General features: G+C 52.1%; 1 protein-coding gene and 1 long non-coding RNA gene across 2 annotated transcripts; one reads left to right on the forward strand and one right to left on the reverse strand.

Annotated features, from left to right (window-relative positions):
- Positions 1 to 170: 170 nt before the first annotated feature.
- DNAAF1 (dynein axonemal assembly factor 1) lies at positions 171 to 22,797 on the reverse strand. The gene is made up of 12 exons (XM_047790581.1): positions 22,532 to 22,797; positions 20,265 to 20,400; positions 19,305 to 19,396; positions 16,327 to 16,548; positions 15,999 to 16,165; positions 12,971 to 13,092; positions 9,086 to 9,252; positions 7,187 to 7,474; positions 4,392 to 4,501; positions 2,735 to 2,791; positions 1,286 to 1,646; positions 171 to 514 (listed from the first exon to the last, which is right to left on the reverse strand). Exons 1-12 carry the CDS (start codon positions 22,653 to 22,655, stop codon positions 408 to 410), a joined length of 1,953 nt encoding a protein of 650 aa, XP_047646537.1. The 5' UTR covers positions 22,656 to 22,797; the 3' UTR covers positions 171 to 407.
- Positions 7,397 to 8,769, forward strand: LOC125132827 (uncharacterized). Its single transcript, XR_007136332.1, has 2 exons — positions 7,397 to 7,492; positions 8,589 to 8,769. It is a non-coding gene; the product is annotated as an uncharacterized LOC125132827 (long non-coding RNA).
- Positions 22,798 to 22,887: the final 90 nt, after the last annotated feature.

Consider the following 22,887-nt stretch of genomic DNA (forward strand, 5'->3'; position numbering starts at 1 on the left):
TCAGGCTGCACCATCTCACGTGGTTTTAGGGTCCGATGCCTCAGTCCTGGAAGTGACACAGGACTCGGGGCGCGACCTGGGTTTCCGATCACTCGTGAAGAGGGATGTACCTGCCGAAATGAGTCTCGCATGACTCGCAGGCGTATTCAGTAACCCAGTAAAACAGGGACTCACGCGGATGCCAGAATGTTTATGATGCTCAAGGGAGACACTAGCGTTACACAGTTTAAGCTGCAAACAACCGGGTTTGGTAGGCTGTGGGGCAGGGAGCGTGGCGCTGTCCACACCCGCGGAGGCTGCGCCCACGGGTGGAGTGAGCCAAGGCCTCAGTGCACTCGAGACCAGCAGCTCCCTGGCGGAGGGGAGCCCAGCCAGGGAGACCCGTGTCTGCCGGGGCCGCCGTGGGCTCAGTCCAGGCCAAATTCAAGGTCCTCCCGGTCCTCTCCCACGTCGGGCTCCAGGCGCGCCTCGGGCTCCGTCTCAGCCTGGGCTGTGTCCCTCTCCAAGCCAATCCCTGAGGGTTAGGAAGGGGGAACCCGTGTTCTTGGGCAGTGTGGCCGCCCCCATCTTCACCCGTGTGCCAGCCTGGAGGCGGCCACGCGAGCCAGCGTCCAGAAGGAAGGACGTGGGTCAGGGTGGACTTGTCTGCGTCCAGCAGACTCCCCAAGCTGGACACCAGCAGGCTCTGAACGAAAAGCTACCCTGGTGTTCCTGTCACCAGCAAGCAGGAACTGCAGTAGGCTGGGGACACATGTCAGCATGTGGCTTCACTTGTCCTGTCAGCCAGGCAGTGTGGGTGTCGTGCTCCCCTGTGGAGCCCCTTCTGGGCCAGCACCCACTCCCTCATCCCGGTCCCGGGCTTGCTGTAAGCCCTCATTTGGTCCCACATTCCCAGCCGATTTTCCCTCGGGAGCCTTGGTTTGGAAAGGCCGCAGGTGGGGACGGTGGGGGAGGGGTGACATGCAGGTCCCCTGGCCGAGCGAGGCGTGGGGACCAGGTGGTCGGGATCTGCAGGCCTGGGGAGCCCTGGGCGGCCAGCTCGCCGCTTGGGAGGGGGTTGGCTTGGTACCCTCTCGGTCCAGGCCGGTGAGCAGCAGGGGTCATGCGCCTAGGGCCGTGCTCTGCAGGGGTCTCTGCGGTCTTTGGAGAGGTCACGGCTGACCCCCTCCAGGCACCCGGGCTTCTCAGGGCTAAGGCCCACCCGCTCTGGGTCTGGGTGGTCACCTGTGGATGTCCCCGCCGACAGGCTCTTGGCCCCAGTGGCCTTAAAGGAGGGTGGCATTACCTGGAGGAGTGGCCACAAGCGGGCCCCCATCCTGGCCCTCGCTGCGTGAGGGGTCGCAGGCCGGGGGCGGGGGTGGGTGCCCTGAAGACTCGCGGTCGTCGTCGTCCAGCTCCTGAATCAGCGGGCCAGGGCCCCTGGTGGCTCTGCTGCGCGTGTCCAGGTCTCGCTCTGCTGCTGCCTCGCATAGGGCTGAAAAGAGCAGCTCCGGCTCGGCCCTCCTGGAGGCGGCCCTGGGGAGGGCGAATATGTTGGAAAGGGCGTCCGGGGCCGCGTTTTCCAGCTCGGGGAGTGAGGTGTAGTCCAGCTCAGGGTCACTGTCATCACTCCAGCTCGAGATGGCTGTGATCTTTGGAAAGCTCATCTGTTAAAAGAAAAAACATGGATTTGAACTCTGAAGTGCACATGGCTAATTCAGCTTTTTATCTTTCCCACTCTGTTGCCATAGCGCGAAAACCCCTCTGAAAAAGAATATAGATGTATGTGTATGTATAACCGAACACTTGGCTGTGCACTGGAAACTAACGCAGCGTTTGTAAATGGACTCTATTTCAATTTAAAAAAAAGAAGAGGCCTGAGGGAGCACAGCACTGGCTGCTCGTGAGTCGGGCCCCAGGATGGACACTCCTTGGCAGCCCTTTCTCCGCCCTCGAGGCCGCGTGAGCTCTGTGGCCAGGCCTCTGCTCCCTGAAACCCTCTGTCTCTGTCAGACGTCCGTGTGTCGCAGCCGTCGCCCACCCTGTTGCTGCTGCACCAGCACCCTGCCGGGTCCCTGAACAGGCTCATCTGGGAGCCTTGGCCTCTGGAGGGCTGTGCCTCCACCCGACCACCAGCCATGCTTTGGGGGCCAGACGCCTATGGAATGGTGGTCTCGTGTGTTTGTGTCCTTCCGTGAGCTGCTGTGCTGAAGTCCCGTCCTAGGCTCCCCTGTCCTCGCCCTCAAGGCGGCTCACAGGGCTCCAGATCCCAAGGGAGGAGGCCCCATCAGACCGCCACTCTTGCCACGCTCCTCCCTGCCTCGCCTGCTCACCTGTGACATTCACTAGAAGAACATACAGATCCATCAGCAGGACAGACAGATGTTCAGGTAATTATGTACAGTGCGTGGCTTTCAGAAATCAGGGATAGGAGTTCCCGTGTGGCTCTGTGAGTTAAGGATCTGGTGGTGTCATTGCAGTGGCTCAGGTCACTGCTGTGGTGCAGGTTTCATCCCTGGCCCAGGAACTTCCACATGCTGCTGGTGCAGCCAAAAAAAAAAAAAAAAGAAAAGAAAACCCAGGTGGCTAGTTGTAAAACCTGGGAGCAAAAGGACCCAGCCACATCGCCTTAGGGGAGGTGAAAATGGGGGTGCATGCTTCAAATGCAAAGGGCATGTGGCTTTCTAGTGGAGCCGCTTGGTCAGTGACAGGGCCGGAAGTGATGGCGGAGCTCTGGGGAGACGGGGAAGGTCACCTTGTCCTGGTCCCCCGGAGATCCACCTGCATCGACATCTTCCAGCTCAGGCAGGTCCTACAAGAGCAAATGACTCCCGTCAGCCGGAAGCTGCCTTCTCAGCGGCCAGCTGGCCAGAAGCACAGCCACCAAGCCCAAGCCTCCTGCCCGTGAGTGTGGAAGGACATGCCGGACCCGTGCACACTGAGGACACACGCACATGGCCACTCCGGGTACTCGGATCTGATTGGTGAGAGATGTGCAAGGTGTGACCTGTTTCAAGAAGTCCCACCTCTCCCACTTTGGCATTAAGAGACACAGGCAGCTCCCCTGGGGGCCGCCCACCACCTACATACAGTGAGTCTCGAGGGTCTGCGTGGTGTAAGAATATATCCTGGACCTCCTCAGAACTGGGGGGGGGGGGGGGGCTTTTCTGTTGTGTGTTATGTTTGGGGCTGTCTTCTTCCAGCCCGTCCAGCATGTGGGGCAGGCACAGCCTGGGGCTGGATGCGTGAGCTCTGGAGCCACACTGCCTGGGTGGCTGTTCCTTCTCCACTGTGGTCTGGCTGGGTAGCCTTGGGAGAGTTGCTTAACCTCTCTGTTTCTCAGTTTCCTCATCTGTCAAATGGGGGTGGATAATGGACCTACGTCTTAGAATTATTGGAAGGGTTAAATCAATCGATACAAGATATGTCTAAAACGGTGCTGGTCAGAGAGGAAGAACAGTCAGGATCAGCTCTTAAGCGCCGTGGTCCTGCGAACGGTCAGTTCTCGAAAGTGAAGGATGAACTGTCCATGTGTGTTTCATCCTGAGTATCTATAGGCCCAGAAAACTGGAAGTCCACTCTGAATATTGACCGTGCTCAGTTGAACCCTTACATGAGATCATGACGTTGGGACGTTGATCGAGGAAGTGGGCGGGGGGCAGGCAAAGTTGTGCCCGTGGTTTGAAGGGAAGGAGCTCGCCCGTGGGCAGAGAGGCGGGCTGTCCTGCGGGCGAGCAGGGGGCTCACCAGCTGTCGCCTGGGTGTGAGGCTAAAGGTGAGAGGACCAGCCCCCATCCGTGCCCCACCAAAGCGCCGTTCCCGGGGGTCGTGACAGAACGTGCACACCCCCATAGGACCCGTGCCTGTGGCACAGTGGGTAAGACTGTTACCAGAGCTGAGGGGCTTCAGGGAGGAGGGCCGTTCTCCAGGCCCAAGGTCAGGCGGCCCCTCCCTCGCTGAACCGGCCCCGGGGTGGTGCGGGGGGGCAGACGGGATGCTGGACACTCAGACCTGGGAGCAGGCGCAGCAACAGGCCCGGAAGGTGGGCAGCTGTCCATAGAATTAGAGGCTCTGGTGATGAAATGCCACTTTCTCAACATTCTGTGCACAGCTGGCCACATGGGACTGTCCTGCCATGTGGCTTCTTTGGGGAAAACACATAGTTCAGGGGGACTCACAGGGGCCGGTCCTCTTAGTCCTGATGGTGCACAGGCACGGACCCCGGGGGAGGGCTTATTAACTGCAGATCCTGAGCTGTGGGTCTGAGGTGGCGCCCCGGGTTCTACCCAGCCCCCAGGGGAGACCACGCCTGCTGGCCCAGGGACCGCACTCTGGGCAGCAAGGGCTCTCGGAGGTTTGCGTCTGATCTGACCGGCCGTCCCGTGGACACTCCACATGCTCTGACCACGTACATCTATGAAGAGCTTCTCCTTCGTCGCCAGTCTGATGGCTTCCAAATCTCGGGCTCTGTCGAGTTCTGCACCTGCTGCACTTTGAGCGGCCAGCATCTGGGGAACCGATTCTAAGGAGCAACAACCCAGGTTGTTAACCTTGGAGGGAGTTTCCTGCACGGTGGGCAGATGGGCAGACCGGGGTGAAGACAGCCTCCAAGAGGAAGGACAAAACCCTCGGGTCTGAAAGCCTCCAGTCCCTGGGTCGGGAGCCGCAGGATCCCAGGTTAGACAGGCTTATGTCTAAAAGGACGGGAAAACGGGAGAGGTGCTCCCTTTCTGGAGCCTGGAGAGACGCCGAGGAGGTGGAAGCACCAGCCAGGAATCCACGTACAACACACCGAAACCTCAGAAGAGGTGTGATGGATCGGCCAGGGAAGAAAGAAGAAAGAAAGGCCTGGGCGTCCGTGGCCAAGTTTCACAGCCCCTCCCGCTGCGCCAGTGTCATTGAGACCTGGGGAAGCATCACAGCGTTGCCAGGGGAACGTGGAGTCCAGGTGGCGCGTCTCCTCCGGGCTCCAGGCTTCACGTCCTGGTCCTGCTCTCCGCTTGCTCTGCAGCCTCCTGGCTTCAGCGATTACTGTGGAGATGGAGGCCCCCGCCTCTCATGGCACATCAGTCCCCTGTCCACCCTGAGGCCCGGCCATGCCCAGTTAGACTCAGAGAGCCATAGTGGGGCACCGTTTACAAGGAAACAGGGAAGTGGGCGGGGCCTCCGGGGCTGCTGTGGGGGGTCCGGGCCCACCTCCACCTCCACGGGTTGTCATGGTCTCTCCCGCTTGGCTGTGCCCGTGGCTTCTCAGCTAATTCCGACTGTGGTCTGCTTCCCCCCCAGCCAAGCCACCCCTTCCCCCTGGACCCCATGTCCTGCTCATGGCACCGTGGTGTCCATGTTCCCACCAGCAGAAGCCAAGTCCAGGCAGCTGCCAAGTCCCTTGGTTTCCTAAAACCTATTTTCTTAGCTTGTTTTGTTCTGGGACTAGGGAAGAGGCTACTGGGCGTGCTCCTTACGTTACCTCTGGCAGAGGCCATTGCCACAGTGGCAGGAGCAGTTCAGAGAGGTCTTGTGGTTTGCCTGATGTGGCTCAGCTGGTTAAGGGACTGGGCTTGGCTTTGACCTCAGGGTATCTGTCTGGAAAAGGCGCTCCCTGCCTGTTCCTGTGTGTTTTAGTGAAATGCTTGTGTCATTCTCTGGATCTTTCTGGTGACCACAGGACGGAAGCTGATGTCCTCAGACAGTGGGTGGTTGGATCGAGGTGGGACGTGTGTGTTTCTGTGACAGCGCACTCGTGGAAAGTTCCCTCGGGCATTGGGGTGGGGAGAGAGCCAGGCCTCCGAGTCCTGACTCTGCCCCCAGGCAGTGCTCCCTGCTTTGGGATTCTGGGATGAGAGCTTAGTGAGAAAGAGCCTGAGCCTAGGAGACGCAGCCAAGCTGGTCAGATCAAGCATCGCCTCATTCCCTCCATCCTTCCCGAAGGCCTCAGGGGCTTAGAAGGAAATACTGTGCTCAACGCAAGAAAGGTAAATGGAAAAGAGATTTTGTAAACAGATGGGGTTTGTATTTAGATTTGCCTTTCTTGGGGTTGAGGAACCTGCAGTGGAAGAAAGACCTACTTGCTGTGATGACCCAGCTCCCGTCTTGGACTCGGGACCCCCAGAAGGGTTACTCACTGGGGGGTGGGGGGTTGGGGGCCAACAGCAAAGGCCGTGGGGGGTAAAAGCAGGGAGGATGGCCGTGAATCACCACGGTGGGGACCAGCTTGGTCTCTGCATGCAGATTCGGCTTCAATTCCTACCTCCACCAGCACTTGCTCTGCAACTGGGAGCAAGTCACTTCACCTCTCTGAGCCTCCGCTTCCAACTCAATGAGACAGAGTAACGATTAGCGCTCATACTAGTGGGGTGCATGGACTGGGCACGTCCCAGGTCTGGCTCATCCCCACGGACACAGCAGCAACGGGTGGTGTCCCAGGCGAGGCCTGGTTTATCTGTTAGTCGGCAGGACCCCAGGAACTTGGCTAGAGCCTGCTGGTGGCGCTGGTCCGTTCTAGATCAGCGCCACCCACTGGGTAGGTGCGTACATACCGCTACCAAGCACCTGCAGTGTGGCCACTCCTGAAGGGCTGGGTTTTTAGTTTTATTTAACCGTATTTTTAATTAATTTCAGTTTTAAAATGGAAGCAGTCCAAAACAACTCACTTTTCATCGGGCTGCATTTCCCCTTCACCGTTTAAGTGTAAGCATCTGAACTGAGCTATGCAGGAGGCAAATACAGGCTGGATTTTGAAGACTTAGCGTCAAAAAAGGGAACGTGTCTCATTCATCATTTTTTTTTGGGGGGGGGTTGTTATTTTGTTTTGTTTTGTTTTTTGGTCGCCCTGCGGCCTCTGGAGTTCCTGGGCCAGGGATCAGATCTGAGCCGCAGTTACTACCTATGTCTCAGCTGCGGCAGTGCTAGATCCTTGAACCCACTGTGCCCAGGCTGGAGATCAGACCGGCATCCTGGTGCTGCAGAGCTGCCGCACAGAAGCAGGAACGCCTCCCGTTAATAATGTTACGTTGTTTAAAGGACCATGTTTTAGATGTACTGGGTTAGACGAGGTACAGTGTAGTGGCCCACCCATTTCGTTGCACGTGGTTAAATCGGATACTTAGAAAGGCAGTCCTGGCTCCCCTGTGGTTCTAGGTAACTGACACACCAGTCAGGAGTGGAAACCAGCCTGGGGCCCCCAGAAGGGCGCTTCTCCACCACCTACCTTCCCAGGCAGCTCCGGGGCTGGGTGGCGGGGCCTCGGCGGGGAGCACCCCTCCTGGCTCCTGGCCTCCAGGCTCCCCGTGGACATCTGCAGGCAGCTCCTCCGCAGGCAGCTCCTCCGGGAGACTCGACTTCGACATTTCTGGGAAGAGCTGGTCCTTGGCCTCGAAGCTGTCCTTGACCTCGAACAGCTGCATCTTCTGCTGCCTCTCTTTGTCCTCTGGAGGCTCTTCCTGTCCTTTCATGCTGGCATCCATGTCCTCAGCGTTGTCTGGCGTGGGCACGTCCCCTGAGCACAAGTCTGGAGGTGAGCTGGGGACGTCCTGGGAGGACCACCCCCCTCCCACCCCAACCTCCCCTGCCCCCGCAGCGAGCTGCACCGCGTTGTGCCTCAGCGGAGGCCCTGGGTGCTGAGTAGGCAGACCACGTCCAGAAGAGGGATGCTTAGCGCATGCGCTGCTGGCACAGGGCACAGCTGCTAGGAAGCAGTGCAGGGGGCTCTTGGGAGATGCGGGAGGAGGCATTTGGGGTCAAGGGCCTCAGTGACCGACTGCCTTTACGTTCAAATGGGTCAGCTGAGCAGGAAGGTATGTGTGCCTATGTGTGCCCACGTGTTCAAAACCGTGCAATGTACAGGGACAAGACAGCTGTTTGTTTTACTATTCCTTAAGCTTTTCTGAAAATTTGAAAAATAGTAAAATTTAAAGGTGGGAAGAGGGGGAAAAAAGCGTGCTGCAGAAGAATGTCTATTTTATGGGAACATAGTCTTATGCTGATTCCAAAGAGTAAGCAGAAAGCAGTATAGCTGTGCCATTTTATCTGTAGAAAAATGTCCATGCTCCGTGCACGGGGAAAAGGCAGGACATGAGTCGCGCTAAATATTGAGTGGCTCTGGCTCTGCTTCTGTTTTTACTTGTGCTTTGCCATGTTTTCCATGTGTAGTGCATTCACATTTTGTAATTAGGTGAAAAACACTAAATGTCATTTAAAGGCAGAGAGAGACTCTGGCTCTTCTGTTGAGTATAAGAGGAGGAAGGGGTTCCTGCTTTTGAAGGTGCCTGGAGCACCATTCCCAGGATCCCATGGGTGGGACAGGCCCAGGACTCACTCACTCACTGCGTGTCTCCACCATAGGTTGGCAGGGGCATGGGGGGCGGGCAGGGGGCTCCTGGACTCAGCAGTAGAATAAAGCCTCCACGAAGATGTCCCCATCCTAATCCTGGAACCTGTGGATATGTGAGCTCACGTGCAGATGCAATTAAGATTAAGTATCTTGTGATGGGGAGAAGACCCCGGCTGATCCAGGTGGGCTCAGTGGAGCTGCAAGGATCTTGAAAAGAGGGAAGTGGGAAGGTCAGAGCTGGAGTGAGAGATTTGAAGATGCCGTGCTGTTGGCCTTGCAGATGGGGGGCCAAGGAGCTAAGGAAAGTGGCGCCTCGAGAAACTGGAAAAGGAAACAGATTCTCCCCTGGAGGCTCCAGAAGGAACACAGCCCTGCCAACACCTTGTGTTGAGCCCAGCAAGACCACATCTCACTTCCGACCTCTAGAACTGTGATCAGGTAATAAATTTGTGTTGTCTTAAGCCCCCAAATTGACAGTGATTGTTATAACAGTTGTAGAAAATGAATCCATCACTTATTTTGAAACCCTGAAGCTGTTTTACAGATTGTATGTTCATCACTAAAAGTGGTCTGAAGCTGCCCTTAAATGTTGGGGTGCTTCACTGCCCTGGGCAGGTGCGTGAGGTCAAGGGCAGATGGATCCTCAGGTCTCTCTCTCTCTCTCTCACACACACACACACACACACACACACACTTCCAGAGATGAAAGTGTACGAGTTCAGCAGCCGACTTCTGCTGAACGCAGCGCTGGCTGCTCCTTGGACCTGGAGCACGCACCTGGCTCTCGGCTCGCTTTCTGCTGCTTCCTCTCCTCGGCCTGGCGCTTGATGGCAGCCAGGGCCTCGATGCTGTCCGTGATCTTCTTCCGCTCTCTCCTCTCCCACTGCTGTCTCTCCTCCTTCTCAGCGGCGTACCCTCCCCGAGCCCAGGCCTCTGCACAAGCTCTGTTTGGGAGGATTAAAAACAAACACCCCCAGAAATCAGGGAGGCTTGAGTTGCCACAGGTTGAAAGTAAATCCAAAACCTAATGTCTGACCAAACTTGCTTCTTTTCCCCCAAATCAGACAAAAGGCACAGGGGACATGTGACTGCAGGGATACAAGTGAACACAAGTACATTTTAATCTTTAAAGTCTGATGGTTTGCACAACCTCCTAGATATGAGGCCATGAGCACAAATGACAAAAGATAAGAGTAGAGAAATTTGACTCCACCAAGACTTTAACCATGTGTAATGCAAAGAATGCCATAAATAAGAGACCACTCACAGAATATGAGAAAACATTTTCAAATCAGATACCCAATCAGGGGCTTGTATTTAAATTACATAAAGAGCTATTACAGTGCATTAATGCAAAAACAGCACAACTCAAACATGGCAAAGGTTAAAAGAATGAGAAGATGACAATCCAACCAAACCCAAACAAAGAAAAACAAAACAGAATGAGAAGGCAAGCCACACTGGGAGGAAATATTTGCAAGAAAGAGTACTGATAAATGGCTCCTATCCAAAACACAGAAAAGAACGATTTAAAAACTCAAAAATGAAAAAAACAGACACAATTTGAAAAGTGGGCAAAAGAACTGGACACCTCACCAAAGACAGGTGACAAACAAGCTCATCTGATGAGGTCAGGGGAAGGCAAATTAAAGCAACGAGATGCCCTCTGACACCCAACAGAACGGCCAAAATCCAGAACACCAACAGCACCAAAGGCCAGCGAGGATGAGGAGCCACGGGAACGCCCGCTCGTTGCTGGTGGGCGTGCACAGTGGCGCCACCACCTCAGAAGACGGTTTGGCAAGTGCAAAGCTACATGTCATCTTGCCGTATAATCCAGCACTTGGGCATCTAAGTATTTATTCAAATGAGCTGAAAATGAACGTCTCCACACGAAAACCCACTCATTAATATTGACGGCAGCACTGCTCCCCATAGCCAAAAAGGGGAAGCCACCCAAATGTCCATCAACCGATAGATCAATAAAATGTGGCCTTTCCGACAGAACTTTATTTCACAGCATTACACTGGAAGTATTTACTGACACCTGTGACACTGGGTGAATCTTTATTATTATTTTTTCTATTTTGGCTGGTTGAGACTGTTCTGTCAATATCTACTGGACAGCAGGGTGATCCAGGCACACATACATATGTACACTGTTTTTCTCACATTATCATGCTTCATCGTAAGTGACTAGATATAGTTTCCAGCTTTATTGCTGAACCACTCCAAAGACAGTAGTTTGCATCTTTGAACCCCAGACTCCCGGCCCCTCCCCCTCCCTCCCCCTTGGCAACCACAAGTCTGTTCTCCAGGTCCATGAATTTCTTTTCTGTGGAAAGGTTCACTTGATATATATCAGATTCCAGATATAAGTGATATCATGGATGCACCTTTAAAATGCTCCGCAAAAGAAGCCAGTCCCAAAAGACCACATATTGTACAAATTCCATTTACATGAAATGTCCAGAATAGGCACATCTAGAGAAAGAAAGTGGGTTTGTGGTTGCGGGGGGCTGGCAAAGGGGGATTGAGGAGTGACTGCCAAGTAAGGGTTACTTTTGGGGGGGGCAGTGATAGAAATAGTCCAGACTGATTGTGGTGGTAGCTGCACAATGCTATGAATATACTCGAAACCAGTGAATTGGGCACTTGAAAGGGGTGAACTGTTTTAGGGGAGGGGACACAGCAGGCCATATGAGAGGTGACCCCATTCGTCCTGTTAGAGCTGTCCTTTTGTAGGAAAGACAGACCCTCAGAGAGGAAGCAGGTATGTCAGAGGCTGATGGGACCTAAGGGAAGAAATCAGGCTAAAGAGCCACCAGGGTGGGGAGGCAAAGGTGCTGCTTGAATAGGTGGCTGGTCCCGGAGAGCTTGGGAAGGTGACAGGTGAGCAGACACCTGTGAAGAGCCTCCTGGGCAGGGGTCCTTGTTCTCTCACCTGGTCTGAATGGAGGCCCTTCCTTCCATTTGAAAGCCTAGTCAGTTTGATGAAAATGTGTGAGTTCAAAAAAGAAAGTCCTGTAATTCAGTGACTGAGAATTTATTCTGAGCTGGAATCAATAGTGGCCTCAATCCGATGGGACTTCCCGTTGTGGCTCAGTGGGTTAAGGACCTGATGTTGTCTCCGTGAGGATGTGAGTTCGATCCTGGCCTTGCTCAGTGGGTTAGGGATCTGCCGCTGCTGCAAGCTGCAGTGCGGGTCGAGACATCGCTTGGATTCAGCATGGCTGTGGCTGTGGCGTAGTCCTTATCTGCAGCTCACCCCTACCGGGGAACTTCCATATGCCTCAAGTGCAGCCCTAAAAAGAAAAGAAGGTAAAATAAAAGCAGTGACAATAGAAATTCCCACTATGGCACGGTGAGTTAAGAATCCAACTACAGTGGGTTCTGATCACTGCAAAAGCAAGGGTTTTGATTCCTGGCCCAGTGCAGCGGGTTAAAGGATCTGCTGTTGCCACAGCTACCTGGGAACTTCCGTGTGTCATACCCACAGCAATTAAAAAAAAAAAAAAAAAAAGCAGTGACAATACACATGGCAGTCGCGGATTCAGTATTCTCGATAGGCAGAGAGCTCTTATGAATCAATAAGAAAAACCCCACAAAAGGACACCAGGAGGAGGTTGTGAGTGCCACACTCAGGAGGAAACAGAAGCGTCTGACAAAGCCGGTAAAAAGACCAACCTCATCCATCACCCCAAAATGCAGATTCAAAACGAGATAACTGGAGTTGCCACTGCGGCACAGCGGGACGGAATCGGACTAGCATCCATGAGGATGTAGGTTGGATCCCTGCCCTCGCTCGGTGGTGAGGGATCTGGCGTTGCCATGTACAGACATGGCTCGGGTCCCACATTGCTGTGCCTGGCAGCTGTCGCTCCGATTCGATCCCTAGAGTGGGAACCTCCACATCCCGCTGGTGCGGCCCTAAAAAGACACTAAATAAATAAATAAATAAATAAAGTGAGATAACTACCTTTGCTCACCAATTACCCTGGCAGAGATTTCTTTCACGTGGTGTTGGCTAAGTTACAAATTGTCACAAACCTTTTAGGGGATCATTAGAAAATAATTATAAGCTTTTTTTTTTTTTGGTCTCTTGTCTTTTTAGGGCCACACCCGCAGCATATGGAGGTTCCCAGGCTAGGGGTCCAATCAGAGCTGTAGCTGCCGGCCTACACTACAGCCACAGCAACTTGGGATCTGAGCCGAGTCTTCGACCTACACCACAGCTCAGGGCAACGCCAGCTCCTTAACCCACTGAGCAAGGCCAGGGATCGAACCTGCAACCTCATGGTTCCTAGTCGGATTCGTTTCCACTGCGCCATGACGGGAACTTCTATAAGCACTTTTAAAAAGTCTTATACCACAGTCTTTAATGCAGTAGTACAACTCCGAGGATTCTGTCCTAAGAAAACAACCAGCCATGAGATGAGAAGCTTACAGAGAAAGGTGGTTTAAGGATGATGAAAAGTCTGTGAACAAGTACGCAAAGATAGGGAACTGCCTACGAAACAATCAGTGGGCCAGTAAACCTGTTTCGTTGGCATGGTTAATGTGTGGAAGCGCTCAAAGGGCAGAAATTTGGAGAAGGCGAATATCAAGCATGCGCACCTCCTACCTACTCAAGTGTGATGAGAAGGCGTTTCGAGGTCTCACCTGTCCTTCGGGAAAACCGGCCTGTCATCCAGGTATGTTAAGTGTTTCAGTCGAACGGTGACTGTCCTTCGATAGTTGGGGATGATCCTAGTCACCGGGTTGCCCATCAGATTCAGCACATGCTGCAGGCACACAGGCGGAGCCACGTCAGCCACGGAGGAAGGGAGCCAGAGGGGCGTGGGCGGCGCTCTGAGCCCTGGGAAGGGGGGCCCGCGCCACCCCCCGCAGTCAGGGAGCCCAGAGGGCTGTCATTGTCTCTGTGCCCTCAGAACTGTCTGGGGAATTGGGTGGCCCTTTCTTCTACTGGCGCTTCTGATCCTGAATCCCATTGTCCTTCCAGAGCAAGGCCTCTGCCAAGGACAGTGATGGCTGCAGTTTTGCTCGCCCCTGTCTCTCATGCAATGAATCTCCAGTTGATTGCGTTTGGTCCTTCGCAGCCAGGACTCACTTGAAGAAAATGTACACAGCGGCGCGGCAGAGAAGAGGCGGGGACAAAGAGGACAGGATGGAACGTACCCGCTTATCTCCTGCCCGGCCTACAGCGCTCCCGGGTGTCAGGGTGGGACCAGGAAAGGGAAAGGGACACAGCAGTGGCGGCACGCCGTCCTCCCACTTCAAACACTGTCACCTCCTCTCCTGCCGCTGAGACCCAGAGATGGAGAATGGCCAAGGTGACATGGGGGCGAAGCCTTGAAAATCAGTTTGCCTAAACCGATGAAATGTGTTGTATATCTAAAGTGGGTTTGGATGTTGGCAAACATAGATGCACTGGAAACCGATTGGTTTAGCATTTCCCAAACTCCACTTTCACAATGGCTTCACCATTCTTGTCACATTCGCAAGTGACCTGTCTGTCGGGGCTGGGTGGTGGGCGCACTGTGCCCCAGGGGCAGAAGGTAAAAGCAGTCACGACACAACCACAGGCAGGCTCTTCTGGTTATGGGCTGAACTGCCATCCCCCACGCCCTGCAAATCCACAGGCTCAAGTCCTGACCCCCAGCATCTCAGGATGTGACTGTATCTGGAGACGGGGTCTTTGAAGAGGCCGATAGATTAAATGACATCACCCAGGTCAGCCCTGGTCCAACAGACTAGTGTCTGGTGAGAAGAGGCGATGAGGACACAGAGGCACCTGCTGAGGACACAGGTGGGAAGGTGGATGTCTCCGTGTCAAGGACACAGGCCTCAGGAGAAACCAGCTTGGCTGATGCCTTGATCTCGGACTTCAAGGCTCCAGAATAAAGAGAAAATAAATTTTTATTGTTTAAACCACCCAATTGGTGGTACTTTGTTATGGCAGCCAAGCCAAAAAAAAAAATTATAAAATATAATATAAAAGTGCTATAATACAGTATTATACCATGTGCTGGTGATAATACAAATTCTAAATTAGTCCTTCTTGACAGTTTGCTCTGCAGATTATTCTTGAACTGGGATGTGCTTACTATTTTTTCATAAACTAACTCAATTTTTCCTTACTTAACCATACTCTAAAGAGTAAACAGTGAACTCAGGGCTTTTATATGCTATTTTGAATGTTTTTTCCTAGTATCCATGACAATACATACACACTGAAAAGCCAGGAAGCCATCAAAAGCTACTGAAGGAGTTCCCGTGGTGGTACAGGGAAAACGAATCTGACTAGTAACCGTGAAGTTGCAGGTTCAATCCCTGGCCTCGCTCAGTGGGTTAAGGATCCCGCCTTGCCGTGAGCTATGGTGTAGGTCGCAGATGCAGCTCAGATCTGGCGTTACTGTGGTTGTGGTGTAGGCCAGCAGCTACAGCTCTGACTAGACCCCTTACTTGGGACCCTCCATGTGCTGCTGGTGCAGCTCTAAATAAAAAAAAAGGAGAGACAAAAAGACCAAAGGCTACTGGAGTTGAGTCCAAAGGATACAGGAGCTGCCTGGAGGGGTTTCCACAGACCAGAAGATGGAACCATTCAAACACCACAAGTTAAAATGCCAGCAAGGGTTCAGTCATGGCAAATACTGTATCTTTAAATCTGTGATTTTGTGATAGCGAAAAAGAAAAACATTTCATCGCCATAGTTAGAGGGCCCTAGGTTTTCTACTCATCTCCCTGAAAACACAGAAAGAGAGAGAACCAGGCATTTATCCTGGCCTTTCCCTTTGCATTAGGGAAGCCCTAGCGGACCAGTGCAAGTGCTCCTAATAGAAGCATTCCAGCTAATACATGCAGAAGCAAGACGACAATGAGAATGTGGTCTCTGGGACAGGCCTGACGCGGTGCAGGGAGGCAGCCAGCATCAGCAGCCGCTGAAACAAAGGGGAAGGATTGATGGGCGGCTTCCTGAAGGCTGGATCAGACTCACAGCAGCCAAACCCACTCCTCAATCTTAAAGTTACAAAAAGAGGGGCAACCTGACATGTTGGGTGCCCTGCTGTGACACAACAGCAAATGTCAACATCAAATTCTCAGCCGGGCACTGATCAGACCTCTGGCTCCGTCATCGTTTTACAAGAGATACTGGGGACAGCAGCAAACGTCAAACACCACCATAAGGATACAGTCCGCCGAGTCCAGGATGTGGCTTTCAGCTGGAGGAGGGAGCCCGCTTCTGCAGCAGATCCATGGGGTGGAGTTGGGGAAAACAGCCACGGGGGACGGTGACAGCTCAAAAGAAGTTTGAGAGATGCGTCATCCAAACCGGATGTGTGGGTCTGGTGTGGATTCGCACAAGGCAGTGGTCAAAACACATTTGTGGGACTCAGGCAGAAAACTGGACCCGGACTGGGTATTCAATGTGGTTCTGAAAATATTTTAGATAGAGTAACAGTCTAGGGAAGATGCTTTTTAAAAGTCCCTAACTGTCAGAGATTGACCACTGACGTATATGGGGATGAAATGATATGGCATCGGCGTTTAAAAGGCTCCAGCTAAAAACTCAGAGAGGAGCAAAGTGGGTGGAGGATGACAAGGCCGCGAGAAGGCGGCGGGGAAGAGAACAGAGAACTGCTGATTGCAGGACACGCGACAAGAGTTGGGGTGTGTGCTTGTGTTTTACCAAGTCAGCCATGCTCTCGAGAACGCTCAGGATCGCTGGGTCACTCAGCTTGTTGTGGGAAAGGTCGAGGACGCAGAGTTTCAAACACTCCTTGAGATGCTGGATGTCTTGCACGGTCTCCAAGTGGTTGTGGGCCATCTGGAGCGTGTTGAGGACCGGCAGGCAGGCTGCACGGGGAGGTGGGCAGAAGTAAGCCACGCAGGCGGAAAAGAAGGTTGAGAACCTGCCCCCCCAGCCCCCCGGCCAGCAGTGGACCCCCAGACGGGGTAGGGGTCGGGGTGGGCGGCTGGAGAACCCCTCCCCCACTCCCAAGGCGGCACCTTCTTACAGAGGTTTTCGATGGTCTTGATGTAATTGTTGCTGAGGTTGAGAGCATCCAGCTTCTGCAGAGGTTCCAGGTTCTCGATTTTGTGGAGCAGGTTCACTTGCAGGAAGAGGCAGCGCAACTCCGTTTGGGCCTCTAGGTTCTCAATTTTCTGTATTCCATTGCACTCCAGCCAGAGGCAGCGCAGCCCCGTGTACTCGTCCAAGTTCTCGATGCGGTCAAAGCCTAGTGGGAAGGAAGGGGGCGTTGCTCCAGTGCCGACACGCACAGAGACACAGGGGTCACCCCCGTTTTTGCCTACCTGCCCAGCAGCCACTCGTCCTTCCTCGGAAACTCCACTGCCTCTTGGAGCAACATCCCTCTCCCGATGCTGCCCCAGGCTCCCTGCAGGGGGCTGGTCATGCCTAGCCAAGGGGGGGCCAACCCTGATGAATCCTGGGGAGCTTTGTGGCTCCGTCGGAAAGAGGTACCTTTCTGCTAGAATTGCCAGCCTGGGAGGGTGGAGCCCTGCAGCCACCTGCCCTTCTTGCCCAGAGTGGGTGGGAGTGAGGGGTGACCTGCCTGAGCTGAACAAGTGAGAGGAGAGCAGAGCCAAGGAAAGAGGTGAGACAGCCTTGTGAAGATAGGCGGTGGGCGCCAGGATCCAGCTGTGCCTGAAACCAGTGCAAACTTCGGGTCTTGTTTTTTTTTTTTTTTTTTTTTTTAATTTATTTTTTCAGTATTATGAGCCACATTTAAGGGGAGGGAAACAAATGGTTTTGTTTCCTTCAGTGACATAATTGATTTGTGATGCACGGCTCATCTCTTGTTACCAAATCTTTTTTGCAGTCATTTGTTTTGTTGCCTGCAAAGTTTTAACCAAAAGTTATGGCTCAGCAGGTGAAGAGCATGACTAGTATCCATGAGGATGCAGGTTGGATCCCTGGCCTCACTCAGTGGGTTAAGGATCCAGTGTTGCTGTGAGCCATGGTGTAGGTTGCAGACAAGACTCCAATCCCGAGTTGCTGTGGCTGCGGCGTAAGCTGGCAGCTGCATCTCCAATTTGACCCTTAGCCTGGGAACTTCCATATGCCGTGGGTGCCACTCTTAAAAAAAAAAAAAAATCATTATTTGATACTGTGTCTGAGAGCTGGGAATCTGGCGATGGCTTAGCTGGGTGGTTCTGCCTCACCTTGATACTACCTTTTTATTTTTTTTTATTATTTTTTTTATTATTATTATTTTTTTTGTCTTTTATTGTTGTTATTGTTGTTGTTGTTGTTGTTGCTATTTCTTGGGCCGCTCCCGCGGCATATGGAGGTTCCCAGGCTAGGGGTTAAATCGGAGCTGGAGCCACCGGCCTACGCCAGAGCCACAGCAACTCGGGATCCGAGCCGCGTCTGCGACCTACACCACAGCTCACGGCAACGCCGGATCGTTAACCCACTGAGCAAGGGCAGGGACCGAACCCGCAACCTCATGGTTCCTAGTCGGATTCGTTGACCACTGCGCCACGACGGGAACTCCTACCTTTTTTATTTTTTAATTTTTTGCTTTTTAGGGCCACACCTGTGGCATGTGGAAGTTCTCAGGCTAGGGTTCGAATCAGAGCTGTAGCTGCCGGCCACAGCAGCATAGGATCCGAGCCTTGTCTGTGACCTACACCACAGCTCATGGCGGTGCTGGATCCTTAACCTACTGAGCGAGGCCAGGAATCAACCCTGCATCCTCATGGATACTAGTCAGGTTTGTGACCCACTGAGCCACAAAGGGAACTCCAAATAACGATTCTTTTAAGTTTCGAACTTGGAGGATAACTTGTTAGGCAGTGGCAGGGTTTTTGTTTGTTTGTTTTTGGCTCACACCAACAGTATGTGGAAGTTCCGGGCCAGGGATGGAACCCATGCCACTGCAGTAACAACACTGGGTTCTTAGCCCACTGAGCCTTTAGGTAACTCTAGACAGCAGTGGATAGAGTGGGCACATCTCTCTCCTAACTTGTCCACCTCTTTGATTCCCTCTACTTGGTCTAACCTGATGGGTCCTCTTCCCACATCTTAAATATTGGTCCCCTGGGACCTGCCCTCCTAAGTCATCTTATCTAGATGTTGGGTGGAGAATTTCCAAGGGGCCAACGTGGAGGTGAGGAGACCAGTTAGGAGTTGTTCACCCCTTTAACGTATTTGAGCTGCTGGAGCCGCCTGTGAATCTACCTGGCACAGACCTTGTCACAGTGGCTGCCCAGCCCCCCAAACATCAAAAGCATCTTGATTGGGTTCATCTCTGCATCTCCAGCACTGCGAGGTGCCAGGCCCATAGAAGGCTCTCGGTACACATTTACACAATAGATGAATGGACACATCAATGCCTGATATGGGGCAGGTTGGCCGCCCCCGGTTCAGCATAGACTGGGAGTTATTTATCACTCTGCTTTCGCGTTGCGAGGAATATCCTTGTCTGTGGACCTGAACTTGACACCAACCCAGTCCTTTGCAACATATCCCTCCCAAGCCCAAAGTAGTTACAAGTAGCTATTGGTTTGAAAAATTATGGGTCCTCTTGGAGTTCCTTGGTGACTCTGGGGGTTAAGGATCTGGCATTGCCACTGCTTTCGCACAGGTTCGATTCCTGACCTGGGCACTTTGGCATGCCAAAAAATTACGAGCCCTCTAAAAAATATAAATAAGCTATACCAATGTGTTTCCCTTGTTCCCATATAGTCAGTGGCCCCCTTGATAAACGCTAGTCCCGAAAGACGTTTTCTTCAAAAAAGTATTACTGCTTTTCCATCCATCTCCACTAAACTCTGAAATTTCTACTTAAATATAATTTAACAACTGAAGATGACCTGTGCAACTAATTCCATCATTTTCTTTCTCCCTTCCTTCCTTCCTTCCTTCCCTCCCTCCCTTCCTTCCTGTTTAGTTTTCTTCTGCAACCAATTCTTTCACCACTAGGGTCTTTCCACCTGACCCAAGGTACCTCCTCCGCCAGATCCTTACCTTTAAAGTGTAAATACAAGGTGTCATTCAGTGCCGGCGTCATGTAAAGCTTGTGTTGCTTGCACAGTTTTTGCAGAAACGTTTTAGTCATCCTGTTGAATGACGAACATGAACCAGAAATTTATTTCAGTTTGTCAGCTGGAGAAAGATCTCATAAATCCTTTGCCACCATCCATTCAGTCCCCAAATGCCACAATATTCTATATGCTCGATGACTGTTTGTTTGTTTACAGCTTTCAGGGCCTCATCTGATATCGTGACTTTCAGGAGCCTTAAAAACTGCAGTGTGCATTCTCACAGAAATACTTTTTTATTTTGGCCACACTTGCAGCATGTGGAAGTTCCCAGGCTAGGGACGGAACCTGTGCCACAGCAGTGATTTGAGCCACACCAGTGGCAATGCCAGATCCTTAACCCACTGTGCCACCACGAATCTCTGAATAGAAATACTTTTTTTTTTTTTTTTTCTTTTCATAGCCACACCTGAGGCATATGGAAGTTCCCAGGCTAGGGGCTGAATTGGAGCTGCAGCTGCCGGCCTACACCACAGCCGTGGCAACACCAGATCTGAGCCGCATCGGTGACCTACACCACAGCTCATGGCAACGCTGGATCATTAACCCATTGAGCAAGGCCGGGGATGGAACCTGCATCCTCACCTAGGGTACGCTGGGTTCTTCACCCTCCGAGCCACAACGAGAACTCCTAGAAATAATTTTAAGAGTGTCATCAAGAACCACTGATGTTTCTCTCTTTCCAGGTCTGGCATGAAAGTTTAATAGGTCGTGATGAGTTGGGCCACAGAGGCAGCTCCATCCTGACTCTGCTACTAATCCTCGACACAGGGCCAACTATTTAATCTCCGTGTGCCTCAGTGTCCTTAACTGGACAAAGGGATAATGCCAACTCCCACCTTAACTGGATAAAAGCGTGCTGTGAGTGGCAGCAGCGCCCACGTACCTGGGGCCACGATCTTCCTTGTCATCTCTTTGGTGCGCTGAGCGACTATCTGCGCAGCTGTCACCACTCTGTTTCTGCTCGCTGAGGTAGGACGTGTCAGAAGGACCCACGCATGTTTCTTTAGGATCATTAATTTCTGTAAAATAAGAGGTTGCTTTTATAGTGATCAAGAGATGGGTCGAAAATTTTCCTCCGTTTCAGCCTGGATAATAACTATGATGCTTTTGGTATGGAGCTGGTACTCTTTAGACGCCTCTCAATTTTTAAAGCAGTGATAAGGGCTGTGAAAATTTCCCTTCTGGGCAGATCTTTGATAAAAGCTCTTGTACAGATTGCACAAGAAGAGGGGTACAAAGACAACCACTTCTGCATTATTTGTAACAGTCACACCCTGTTGCGAACATTGCAAATGTCTCCCCACAGGGACTGGTTAAATACAACAATGGATTTTTATTCTGCCATGGATTAGATGCCCTGGAGGTATGTCAGTCAATATGGGTAATTCTTAGAAACACATATGGAGTGAAAAAAAGCAAGTTTAATAATAAGTACAGGCTCTCATTAACAAAAATCAAAACAGCACAAACCTAGGCTGTGCATTGTTTAAGGACATTTATTTTTCTGGCCGTGTCTGCGGCATGTGGAAGTTTCCAGGCCAGGGATAGAACCCATGCTACAGCAGTGACCTGAGCCACAGCAGTGACAATGGTGAATCCTTAACCTCTAGGCCACCACGGAACATTTATACTTTGAGTTTAAAAAATGTTCTCAAAAGAAAAAAACACACAAGAGGTCCCTTTGTGGCTCAGCAGTTAATGAACCCGGCTAGGATCCATGAGAATGTGGGTTCGATCCCTGGCCTTGGTCAGTGAGTTAAGAATCCTGCATTGCCTTGAGCTGTGGTGTAGGTTGCTGATGGGGTTCAGATCCTGTGTTGCTGTGATGTAGGCCAGCGGCTATAGCTCTAATTCGACCCCTAGCCTAGGTACTTCCATGTGATGCGGGTGCGGTTCTAAAAAAGCAAAAAACAAAAGCAAAACCCACCAAACACACCCCTAACCCCGCCAAGAAACAAGATGATGGGGAAATATCTTTGATAAAAAGAAAATGAGCACATTGGAGTGCACTTAATTTTTTTTTAAAGATCAATCAAATTGGCCAATTCCAATGCAGTTAACCTTAAGGGCTGTTTGCTGCTGCTCTCTGGGGTTCCATGTGGGTACTGAATGACATTAAACACTGTGTGTCTGGACTGTGACTTACACTTGCACATTTCCCACTGCATGCGACGCCCAGCCACAAGAAAAAAGGTTTGTGGAATAAAGAAAAGATGCTCAGTAGGCATAATAATGTATTATATTAACAACAAGAACTACCGTTTATTACAGACCCACTGTATGCCAGAAACTTAACTATCCTTGCTTGCAGAAGAGGAGGCTGGCTTATAGAGAAATGAAGCTCTGGGCGAAGAGCCGTAAAAAGCTGGCAAGTCGTAGAGCTGCAATGTGAACCCAATGTGACTGGCTCCAAACTTGGATCCATCCACAGAGCAACACGGCTTTCCTTCAGCAACTCATGAAGGACTTGCCTGGACAGTCAATGCTCAAGATACATTTGTTGACTGGGTTCAAGAAAAAAAAAAAAAAAAAGGAAACAAATCAAGTAGTTTGTTAGTCACTGAAAGGTTTCCTTTATGGTCCAAGCCAGGAAGAAGAGGCTCTCTTCTAAGCACATTCTGGAAAACTTTGGTAATGAACTTCCTTCCCTCTGACTCTCGCGGGTCAGGCATTGGACTGGTCACTTCGGGTTCAATCAGGATGTCCTGCCGTGACTGAGCCTGCTGTTTAGAGGGGGAGAGAGCCTTTGATCTTTCGTAGTGATACATACAGCAATAAAAGGATACATTAGAAAGTTACATGAAAAGCAATAATTAAAAGCAATAAAGGGATACATTAAAAGTTGGGCGGTGGGGAGAATGGTGTGTTGGCTCTGGAGTCAGACTGACCAGGCATGCGCCCACTGTCATTGACTGGCTGAGGCAGTCTGTTTAGAGCAAGATCTATAACCAGTTTCCTCATCTGTATGAAATGTGGGGAAATGCAGAGAGCGGATGTATGGGCTCCAGTGGGATGAGTGCAAGGCACGCAACGTTTAGTTAAGTGTGGGCCACTGTTATTACTATTGTTACTGCCGACTGTGAAGACCAGGTATGTGGTGCTAGGCGCAGCCCGTCGCCCCCCTCGCGTCCCTGGGGCGGCGGTCGGCACCTTCTTTGAGGTCTCCTTGGCCTGCGTTCCCGCGATCACCCGCCGACTCCTCCACGCCGGGCTCCTGCTCACCCTCCTGCTCTGCTTCCCCGTCCGTCACGGGCTCCAAGGCCTCGGGGTGCATATTTATTCTGGAAACACCGAACACCCCGTAGCAGCGGGGAGCCTGGCTCTGCGGGCTACAGCCCCCGGCCCCGCCAGGGAGGCCCTGCTTTCCTTCTTTGCTTAACACTGGGTTCCTGGTAGTTAGCAGCTCAACGCTTCCCGGGTCTCCACAGCAACCGCCGCGCACGCGCACTCGAGTGAGCCCGCGCGTCTGGACGCCGGGGGCGGATCCCATCAAGGCCCCGCCCCCC

Source organism: Phacochoerus africanus, chromosome 8 (genome assembly GCF_016906955.1).
Source record: "Phacochoerus africanus isolate WHEZ1 chromosome 8, ROS_Pafr_v1, whole genome shotgun sequence".
In the NCBI taxonomy this organism is placed as follows: Eukaryota; Metazoa; Chordata; class Mammalia; order Artiodactyla; family Suidae; genus Phacochoerus; species Phacochoerus africanus.